The sequence below is a fragment of the Tachypleus tridentatus genome, chromosome 13 (genome assembly GCF_004210375.1).
Source record: "Tachypleus tridentatus isolate NWPU-2018 chromosome 13, ASM421037v1, whole genome shotgun sequence".
Lineage (NCBI taxonomy): Eukaryota > Metazoa > Arthropoda > Merostomata > Xiphosura > Limulidae > Tachypleus > Tachypleus tridentatus.
This window is the reverse complement of record NC_134837.1, coordinates 95315099-95327423: the sequence shown is the minus strand read 5'-3', so window position 1 is coordinate 95327423 and position 12325 is coordinate 95315099. Positions and strand designations below refer to the sequence as shown.

At 33.0% G+C, this 12325-nt stretch overlaps 1 protein-coding gene across 5 annotated transcripts in view; it reads right to left on the bottom strand.

Moving 5' to 3' along the window:
* LOC143238724 (spondin-1-like) overlaps positions 1-12325 on the bottom strand; it is a 130346-nt gene that overhangs the window by 48964 nt on the left and 69057 nt on the right. For all 5 annotated transcript variants that reach the window (XM_076479206.1, XM_076479209.1, XM_076479205.1 and 2 more), the window contains one exon: positions 93-220. In XM_076479206.1, the coding sequence (XP_076335321.1) occupies positions 93-167 (75 nt within the window). In that variant the 5' untranslated portion in view covers positions 168-220. The remainder of the gene's footprint in view (positions 1-92; positions 221-12325) is intronic.

Here is a 12325-nt window from a genome sequence, read left to right as displayed (position 1 = left end):
GTCTAAACTATGAATAAAATACTGTTTACATACCATGAATTTACAGTTTCGTAACTGTTTTAAGAATTTGTTCACAAAACATGATATCTTACTTGAAAATAGCCAACCTCTGGGGCCACGGTTTGGTTAGTTGAGGTCAGGTTCGCATTTTTCTGTACCACTAGCATAAATCCCGTAAACCGATGAATGTTGAAATGGATTCCAACTCTCTGAAGGATTACTTGAAAAACAACAACAAAGACATAATATCAATATAATAAGAGCATAACAGTATCTCATATTAAACTTTATTTGACGTTAAAGAGTAAAATATATTTTTGCTAGTGTTAATAGGAGATAGTGTGGTTAGAGCATAATGCGCTTGATGTGAGAATATGAGGGATTGGGAACGTTTCCAGATAAAAATGAACGATATAGAGTGTTATATTATACAAGCATAGGGTTTAAGTAAAAAAAAATTAAAATACGAGTTTCTCGAGCTGGATGATTTTTTTGAGCTGTTTGGTATGAATTCTGACCCTGTTGGTGAGTGTCATCCATTTTGATCACAATTAAAGATGTGCTGAATTTATTAACATTCTTTCTACAGTATTAAGAGAAAAACAAATATTAAATAAATACGTTTCTAGAGTCATATTTACTTTTTTGAATGTCTCATGATGCTCATTGTTTTAAATTGACTGAAACATGATATTTTTTACTCCAACAGTTTCATCTTACTGTATACAAATGTGGAAAACGCCATTTTGTTGTTTTATTCAAGACGTAATACCTTTATTTGGTGGCGTAATGTTTATTTTGTAGAATTGGTTTATATCTGTGAACTAAAGAAGAATGTTCATGACAGGTGTAACTCACCTGTCCGGGTTTTGAAACCCGTGGTGGGCAGAGTACAGATAGTCCATTGTGTACCTTTGTGCTTAATTCTAAACAAATAAATAAACAAACAAACCGTACGTGAGCAGTGTAACTATGAAATGAATTTTTGTCATCAGTCAACACTTGCCAGATTTAAGATTCAGTTGGTAAAAGTGTTGATTAAGTAAACTAACTTAATTAAAAGTACTTGTAGCTTGTTACATTAGCAATGAATGAAAAAATTGGGAACATGGAAGAGTTTTGTGTCATTTTTGTTGATAACACAATCTATGAATGTTTAAACAGTGTAGCCGCTCCTCATGTTGATCAGTTTTATGTTCCAAAGAAACCAATAACAACTGATTTACTTCTCACGAGACATTGTAATTTGGTCAAGAAAACAATACAGCTAAACTCTTAGTTAGGGTCTGTTCGCACGTTCAAGTTAAGTGTGTTTTAAGAGTTGTTTTTAGAATGTATGTTCAGAGGCTAATCAGATATTTGTTTAATTCATTTTTTTCATGTTCCACAAAGAAAAATGTGAAATGCATCACAAGGTTTCTTCCTTTGAAACAAAATATCGCTTTCTAACAACATTGGAAGATACATCAAGTTTAGTTTAGCACGATGAGGACGGACATTATTATGAATTAGGTTGAAATTAGGGCCAATTACAACATACAGCAGGTTATGTCATCAACTAACTTCTTATTGAGTATATGAAGAGATACTATACGACTGAAGCGAGCTAGGATAGAGAGATAACCATTGTTTACTTTTCAGAATAAATGCAGCCTGTCTTAGTCTGGTCAACTATTCTATAGGCGTAAGACTGTTTCTATGACTTTCTAACGATACGAGAAACTTCTAATCAACTCTTGCGACAGCTTTATATTCCACTTTCATGCGTACCAACATTTTCATTTTTGCCATTTTAAGATCTATTCAGATATATTATTTAAGTCTATTTAAAGCTTTGGATAATTTCGAAGACATTAAATTCTGTGGTTCACTACGAAGTGAATGAAATATGAGACAAGACGTTGTGAGACTATTTTATAAATATCACAGATGACTGATTTGTCTAATAATGAACTAGAGTGAGTAATAACATTATTTTATACAATGTTATATTTGCTGTCTATATACACACACACATATAAATAGGTATATGTAATATTATAAACTTAGCTATCGTTTTAATAGGTTTACCCACGGTAATGTAATGATAGATAGTTGTCTTGTAACAAGGATATGAGCAAACCCCCAAAATATTAAGAAAGAACGCTACTACAACTGATGGCACCTTAAGGTTGTCTGTATACTTAGCAGTGAGCGCTAGTAATACATCATTTGGTTGTGTTTTGTCTTGATAAACTGTTTGCTGATAAAACTTCGTGCTCTTTAATCATCGAGTATGTCAGACGCATCTGATTGATTAGCTAATAGCGGGACCCTTAACGAGTCTTTTAGTTCTGATAGTCATGAAATACTAAATAGTTCTAAAATAAAAACAAATACTTCAATGAAAATGAGAAAAAATATTATTTCTTTTGTTTTCTGGCCTGGCATGACCAGGTGGTTAGGGCGCTCGACTTGCAACATGCGGGTTCGAATCCCCATTCCTCCAAGCATGCTCACCCTTTCAACCGTGTGGGCGTTAAAATGTGACGGTCAATCCCACTATTCGTTGGTAATAGAGTAATTAAAGAGTTAGTGGGTGGTGATGACTAGCTGCCTTCTTTCTAGTCTTTCTCCACTAAATTAGTGATAGCTAGCGCAGGTAGCCCTCGTGTAGTTTTGAGCGCAATTCAAAGCAAAAAAAAGTTTTCTTTGCATGTGATATGAACAGAAAGAGAAGAAATATTTGATACGTATGTGTGCATACATATAGAGGACTAAGCACGCTATTGTGAAATGATTTTGTAAATACGAGTCAACAAGGCATACGACAGTCAGAACCGATATTAATGATGGATTGGTATGTATCAGAACTATAGACATTATTTGATGTTAGGTAGGTGGCATAGCATTACAGAACATTTATTGCTTTTGGGAAGGGTATTTAAACCAATTCTGATGCAAAAATTGATAAAACTCAGATTATATGGATGAACTTGGGCCATCTAGAACAATTAAAAAAAAAAACCCTCAATAAGCCGTACTCCAGACATGGTATGCAACGTGGTGTTTTGTAACAAGTGAGAATCCATGAAGATAAAGTCGTCTACGTATATTGCTCAGGTAAGAATACACATTATAATCAAGAATGATATCCATTTAAGATAGAGACACAAATAACGTGTATATGATCTGCTTCCATGACACATCCGTTAAACCATCGCATACCTCAAATATACGGGCATTCAAACGGGTTCTCATATTATTTCATACAAAGACACGCAGACAAAACAACCATAATCAGCGTCTATAGAGTCTGTGGGATCGGAATTTTGCAACGGGCGCTAGAACGTCTTCGTCTTTGTACACTATAGAAATACGAAGAGAAAAAGGGTGTGCTTTGAACATGACAGCTTGAACACAAATGGTTTTTGCAATAAAATTACACTAATAGTAATTGCTCAGATGTATAGTTGCCAGACAAAAAACAACCATGAGTGACATGGACTGTAACGACGTGGTGAGCCTCCAAAAATTCTTAATATAATATAAGGTACTCAACCTCTGTATACAAAAACTTGATATGAATTTCGCTAGCCTCGTATTCTTAGAGAAAGTATGAAGATGGGTGCTTTCTTGTCACATTTAAGCAAAAGAAGAGAAAATTATAAAAAGAGTTAGGGAGATCTGATTGAGGTGTTTAAGATTGGAAATGGAATTGATAATGTTGATACGTCATCTTTTTTCATATTTAACAGTGATAACAGTAAGACCAGGGTACACAACTATAAATTTCGGCAGTAGTAGTTATTTTCAGCTAAGACAGTTTTATGTTTCTAATAGGCTGGTTCGCCTTTAGAACGGGTTGCCCTGAGATGTTGTAGAGGTAGTAAATGTAAATGAACTTAATTATAAGATGGTATTAAAAAAGAACACCTTCAATATTATTTTAAATGGTGGTTCAGGGATTGATAACTGATGATCTGTATAAGAATGAGTTCTTTGTTAACTGAAATATGATTAATGTAATACAAAAAAATATATGTAATCTAAATAAGAATTTGATTTTTGAAAATTCGATCTACAGTTAATTCTATAGAAAATACATATAGTTCTTACAGAAATGTATGCCAAAAATGAAGAGTGGAATATAAACGGTTTAAAAATACTCTATAATTAGAGAATACAATAAATCTGGACGGACTTAAACATTTGTAAGCAATAAAATAAATGAAGAAAAATAAACTTTTGCATTTAATACAGTTGAAGTAGTAAACATATAAAAGAATCAAATGCAGTGTTATAGCACTTTATAGATTTCATAAATATAACACACAATTTTAAATTAAGCAATTAAAGTGAAAATAAAATGAAGCGTGTACACTGGAGGAGAAATAAATATAAGTATTAAATCTGGAAAGAATGTTGTAAAAGAGTATCAAAAATATGCTAGCAGATTTTGGCTTTTATCTTTGTTTTTAAGCTACTACTAGAGAACAGTCAAATGCATGTCGTGATTATACTTATTTTAGAACAGAAAAATAGATCCTATACAAAGAGCAGTCTTAAAAACAAGGATTATTAAAATACAGATAATTTTACTACAGTTCTAATAATTCATTTAATGAATACATCTGTGTGTAAGGTTAAATAATAATAAAGAACTAAAGTTAAATTATAAAATATTTAAAACAAAAATAAAACAATGATTTTATAATGTCTATCAAAAGTTAAGATACGAGATTAGAAAGCATAATTGAATCATCTACATGTGCAAACATTAATAGAGAAAAAAGTTAAAACCATGTATGACAAATGGATTGTTACAATCTATTTAAAATAGAAATAAAGTGTAAACAAATCAAACTATCAAACTATAATGAACTGATCGAGCTTTAGAATTACAGAAGTTATTTAAATAAGTTAATAAAGCAAACCAAACTAAAGTATTATAGACAAAAATTAAACAACATAAAATCAATGTTATATAGTAATGAGACATAATAAATGAGATTATAGAAAAACACAATGTACTGAAATATTTGAAAACATTGCAGTAAAGAATAAGCATATTAAGTTTTCCAACTCAAAATATATGTAAGTTAATTTAATGATTTTTTGGAAATATTGCAAAGGAATTTACAAGTAAAAATTGTTGTAACTGTTTTAATACAGGCCAGTTAAATGAAACAAGGTATAAAATTAATATATTTGCTAATTAAATGTATCTTACCAATTGATGAACATGAAATAATGAATTCTATAAACTCTTTAAAAATATAAAAGCTAAGGAAAAGATAAAGTTACATCTGCAAATACAAAAGAATAATATTGAAAACTTATACCAATAATAACGTATTTAGTTAATACGACAATGGAAAAAACAGAGTTCTCAGATATTTAAAAACTGCTTTCAGCATACCAAAAATTAAAAGGAGGAAATAAAAATAATTTAGATAATTACAGACAGATTGCTATAATTTTATTTATATCAAAGATTCTTCGAGAAAATTGTTAAATAAAGGATAATATAATTTTTAATTCAATATGTTTTTTCCCTCGAATGATACATTTGGAAATTGTGAAAATATGAATAGAGTAAATGTACTTATTACAATGATTAACAAGTCGATTAATGATGAGGAAAGAATTATGCTCTTTTCTAGATATATGACACGATTTTACAAGTACTTTTATTGAAAAAGGATTTTATAAAATTGGAATCACAGGTACTGTCTTAAAGTTAGATTAATTCATGTATATAAAATAGAAAACAAATAGATAAATAACGTTACAAGTGATGAAATGAATTTAACCGCTGGAGCACCTCACGGATCAGTATTAGGACCATTAACATTTTTAATATATTTAAATAATATATCTAAATTAAGCTTTCGACACGATTTCACAACTACTCTTACTAAAAAAGATTTTATAATTTTAATGTATTTAAATTATTTCTGTGAAAGTAGATTAAATGGAGAAATAACAATTTTTGCACTGTATTAATTTATAATGAAAATTCTGATAAAAGCACAGTAAAAAAATTACTAATGACTGAAAATACATAAGGAAGTGTTTTAATGAAAATATATTATGCTTAAATGTAAAGAAAATGGATTACATGAGATTTCCTCTAAAAATCTAGTCAAATTATTTTAAACCAACCAGTAAATATTTTATAAGAATTGTGTTTGTGAATATTTACATATTAGAAAGAATATGAATACTAATTATACAAAAATCAGAAAGTTTCAAGTATCTCGGAGAAATATTAGATCTTCCATTAAGTTGGAAAGAACATATAAAATTCATGGAGAAAAATTAAAAATATCATGAGATATTGAAAAATATCAGTATTATATAAAATTATTTATCTAAGAATGATATGAAAAATTTATTATGCTTGGTTAGATTCAATTATAGAATAAGATATTACTTCTTGAGATAGGTACCTTCTCAAACATGTAACTGCTGAGTCCTGACGGATATGTCTCTACCTGTTGAGGCCCGGCATGGCCAAGCGTGTTAAGGCGTGCGACTCGTAATCCGAGGGTCGCGGGTTCGCATCGCAGTCGCGCCAAACATGCTCGCCCTTTCAGCCGTGGGGGCGTTATAATGTAACGGTCAATCCCACTATTCTTTGGTAAAAGAGTAGCCCAAGAGTTGGCGGTGAGTGGTGATGACTAGCTGCCTTCCCTCTAGTCTTACACTGCTAAATTAGGGACGGCTAGCACAGATAGCCCTCGAGTAGCTTTGTGCGAAATTCCAAAACAAACAAACAAACAAATCTACCTGTTGTGTCATGTTGTTTTTGTTTCTGTTTTTAACGTGATATCTATTCACCTTGCTGACCTTTTGTCTTTTATTATAGCGAATACATTTAACTGAAATTCTTAAATAGATATTATATACCGAACAAGATAAACGTGATAAGTTTCACCTTATAAACGTGGTCTAACATACACACTGAATATTCTTAACTTTTTCTAAGTTTCTCTGATGAATCAAAGTCTTTGATACGAAAAAATTCTTTAAAAATACACGTGCTAGTAGTAGATAATAAAGTATTTTATATTCTAGAACACATTCACATAGGTTTTCATAAAAATAAGTATTTGGTATCAGAATTAAAAAACAAAGACTTTCGTTTACATTTTCTACTAACGTAGAGAACACTGGAACGTGTACTTATGACTATAAATATTGGAAGTGTTAAGCCCGTTATCTATTTATACATGATTTATATACGAATTTACAGAAAATATAACTTATCGCCACAGGTTTGTGAATTATGTACAATAAGATTACATTAAAGTCTAGATATTCCCAGACATGATAAATTAACAACCCTTCTTTAGATACGAAAGATCATATTGACCTGACAAGACCCTTTACGTTATAGTGCATGTGCACGTGGTAAACGTCGAAATACAAAACGAATATTATAATGCTTCATTGACATAAAAACTCTAGTTTTTACCTGTTTCTTTATTTCTTTAACTTGTAACTCTATATAACATACTCAATGACAATGTTAGGTAGAAAGAAAAGGTTTCACGTGAATTAAAATTCTGAATCCTGAAAACATCTCTAGAGATATATTATAAAAGTTAAATCCAAAGTTAATACATCACTTTATTTTATTGTAAACTTTTCCTCTTAAGCGTTCGGGCTGTGAATCCGAGGATTCACGGTTCACAGCTCGTACCACGCTTTGATTCGGTGGATGCACTATAAGTGTGGCTGTCAAAATTCCATTATTCAGCCAGATAATAACAGCCTAAAAACTAGGTGGGTTCTGTTGACTAGCTAAATTTCCTCTGGTCGATTAGTTTGAAATTAGATGGCTATTCATAGATACCCCTTTGTTTAGCTTTGCGCAAAAATCTGAAACAAACAAAAATATAATGTGAGGGTCGCAGCCCCTCCCAGCCGTGGGAGCGTTATAATGTGACTGTCAATCCCAATATTCGTTGGTAAAAGAGTAGCCCAAGAGTTGGCGGTGGGTGGTGATGACTAGCTGCCTTCCCTCTAGCCTTACAATGCTAAATTAGGGACGGCTAGCGCAGATGGCCCTCGAGTAGCTTTGCGCGGAATTCAAAACAAACAAACCAATCAAAAACTAAAAATATATAAAATAGAGATCTGGAGCCACTAATATAAACATATTCCTCCGGAACAAAAGTCGTCTTAAATATTACTTTAGGTTCGTTAAACTGGAATTAAAGCAACCATTTCATCCAGTTAATGAACGTATTTTGTGTAATAATTATCTTTTACTCCTCTTTCTCTGTTCATATATTTGTTCATCTCAGACTCTTATTTATAAAGTAATTAAAAGTTTTGATGGATAGAGATCGATATGTACTTTTATAATTCCCTTAATTATAGGGATTAATTAAGGTTCTTCTTGGCATTGTAGTTTTTTTCTTTTTTATACGTTATAACGAAATGCATCACAAGGATAGTAGGCTACTAGCTAGTGTGCCGGTCTGTTGATCCGAAGGTTCAAGGTTCGGGGAATGATATGTCACTAAATACACTCCTCATTTTCAACCATGGAAGGTTTTCACGTTAGCAGCTAATCTCGGTATTCAGTTAAGAGTTGCTGTTTAGGAGTCAGATGAGGTGGGCAAGTTGTCCTAACTGTAATTTCTGAGTTGGAGGTTGCTCTGCATGAACCTTAGAGATTTTTAACTGGCCATTTTATCCATTGTCAAATAAAGTATTGTTTGCGTTAAGTACTTTTACCTACACAGCATAAAACAATTAGAGAATGATTGGAGTTAAAGATATTTTAGGTATATCAAACCAACTTCACTTTGTTCAATAATGTAAATAATCCACTTACTTTATTTTAATGCATATCAAACATCCGATGATCTGTCGTGCAATCCAAAATAAAAGTAGCGAACATGCACTTCGTAAAGTTTTATATATTTCCAGTTCTGACATTTCACCTTCATATAAAACATGGCCAAAGTCAACTTCAAACGGATCTCGGCACTGATGCCGCATGCTTGAAAGTTGAGTGTTAATAAGAGCTCTGAAAGAGGTATATTCAGGTTATATTTAGTATCTAGATGTGCTTAAGAGGATGTGACATACGTCTGAAGAGCAACCCGTACATGATGAATAAAATGGAAGATGTGTGAACTTAGACCACTCAATTTGGTCGATTCGAACCGTTTCAAAACAAATGTCGACCAGTTTAGCAAAGTGGAGTCAAACTTTATACGTAAGGTAGAAGTGAACAGAACTATAGATCGATATTCCTGCCTGTTGTTTACTCCTGACTACAACTTACTTCCATCCAACATATGCATTACATCCTTGCCTCTTGTTTACTCCTGACTACAACTTACTTCCATTCGATATATGCATTACATCCCTGCCTCTTGTTTACTCCTGACTACAACTTACTTCCATCCGACATATGTATTACATTCATTTATTAAACTAAAGTTTCAAACATTCCCTTGATGACCTGTTGTCTGGCTGTAGGGCAAATTGTGACTCGTCCATAGAAATAATATTACTATGCACTCCGTTGTCCAGAGGACGTGAGGTGTTTTGTCTTTACTACAAACTGGATATAAGATATACAGACCAGTCTTGTGAAGTATGTTTTAAACATCTGTATAAGGATTGGGCATTCAGATCTAACTGAAGAGAGATTATTTCGCTTCGGGAAAAGTACCATACGGTCGACTGACAGCGGTCATCTATTCTGTTGTGACTGATGGACTATTTTCTTAAATCGTCCAAGAGACTAACCATTTGTTTGGATCACTCTAATAATATATGCAAGTATCTGATATGTTAAAATTGAATTCAATTAATGTAAGTGGCAGTATTTTTTTTCTATCATATATATTGCATGCGCAGTGTACCCAAGGTACAGATTTATTTTTCATTACAGGTTTTACGTTGAAACTGAATACCAGTACATCAAGGGAACTTGTTACTTTTACCACTAGGTGTCATAAAAAGTAGAAGATTCCAACTATTTTCTGTTTCATATATAGTTTTCTTTGAAACATATATGTCTAAATACTGGGCAAAAGGATATCGTCGGCACTTTGTATAGTAGATATAGTGTGGTCATAGTGTTATGTGCGGCCCGGCATGGCTAAGCATGTTAAGGCGTGCGACTCCTAATCTGAGGGTCGCGGGTTCGCATCCCCAACGCGTCGAACATGTTCGACCTTTCAGACGTGGGAGCGTTATAATGTAACGGTCAATCCTATTATTCGTTGGTAAAAGAGTAGCCCAAAAGTTGGCGGTGGGTGGTGATGACTAGCTGCCTTCCCTCTAGTCTTACACTACTAAATTAGGGACGGCTAGCACAGATAGCCCTCGAGTAGCCTTGTACGAAATTCAAAACAAACAAAGAAACTGTTATGCGCAGATAGCCCTTGAGTAGTTTTACGCGAAATTCGAAACAAACAAACATACTGTTACATTCTTCTTTATTTTCGCTCATACATTTATAACATGAATGAAATGTTATGAAATTTATCCCTGGAAGAGCATTGTTCTATATGGATATTATATGTTCAAAAATGAAGTTAATTTGAAGAACAGGGTTTTTAAATTTACAATTAATTTTACTGAAATAATGTTGTATACAAATCTTATACATGAGAAACGAGTGAAATTCCTTCAGGGAATGTAGTCCTATAAACAGTCCTAAAGGAATTAATTTAGTCAAAACCTAATTATATTTGTTACAGATCATAAATCACCGACTGGATTCTGCTTAAAACCTTCACCCCAAACGACAATTTTGAATAACATTTTACTTACAATTTCACCTTATGATTTATTGGTAGTTAATTAAGTATTAAAATAATAAACATTAAATTTATTCTTTAAGATTCAAATGTCAGGACTTAATGATATCATTCGAGAAATAGATCATTTGAAATGCTTTTAATGAAAAGTTTTGACACAAAAGAAAAACGTTACATTTATGTTTCTATATGCACAAGCTCGTAATTAATTGAGCAGTTGAATATTGCTAGCAAAAACACAGAATAAAGGCATGTTTGATTATTTTATTGGTAAGCTAAGGCTATCTGCGCTCTATTCATCACTGGGAATCGAGCCTCGGATTTTAACGATATAATTTCTTAACATACAGTTAACCCGCTACGGTATAAATAGAAAGGATTTGTTTGTTTGTTCGTTTTCAATTTCGCGCAAAGCTACTCGAGGGCTACCTGCGCTAGCCGTTCCTAATTTAGCAGTGTAAGACTAGAGGAAGGCAGCTAGTCATCACCACTCACCGCCAACTCTTGGGCTACTCTTTTACCAACGAATAGTGCGATTGACCATCACATTATAACTCCCCACGGCTGAAAGGGCGAGCACGTTTGGTGCGACCGGGATTCGAACCCGCGACCCTCGGATTACGAGTCGAACGCCTTAACACGCTTGGCCATGCCGGGCCAAATAGAAAGGAACACGGTTTTTTGAACGAACGCCGAATTAACATCTATTATTTAGTTCGAACTGCGTAAATAGTTTCTCCTGTTGGCTTACTTGCTTTTAAGAATATTTTTTGTTATTCTTTTTTTTTAACACAGTTCACTTGTAGGTGCGGGGCATCAATAGGTACATGGGTAGCGTGGTTTACATTACAACTTCCAAGATCTGGCTTTACTTGTCATTACTACAGATGTTTACTGCGTTATATTAATATGATTTAATAGCCTCACATCGTCGTTACAGTCCATGTCGTCACATCTGGTCATGCTCTATCTGATAACTATATATCATAACAATATCTCTGTAGTAAAGTTTCCATTACAAAATATTTCACTGTGAAACTTATCATGTACGAGGACGACGATTTCTTATAGTGTGTTTCAACATTCTGTTAACGGATATTCATAGGTGCTGCATCCAACGATTCGACTGTTATGTCTTTGTATAAATACCCATTTAATTTTCCATACTGCTTCTGGTATTAATGCCATTCAGTGTAAGAGAAATTATCGTCTTGAACATCCTAAAACTCCGACCTGAATACATCTTTATGATCATAACCAGTGGATATGATGGCTCGGTAAGGGCTGTACGTATCCTTCCCAAAACCGATAGATTTCCCTAGTATCACACTACATACAAAATGCCGAACAATATCAAAAGGTAGTCCTGATGCATTCTGTTCCATCACGACTTTATTATTGGTTTTGTTTGTCGCGTGATTTGCTAATTTACATGTTAAAAGTCATTTTAGTTTAACTCACTTAATACCCTGTTATTACGACACAGTTTAGTACCTCAACGTATTACATCAGTTAATAAATGAGCATTTAAGGTAAAATGTGTGGAC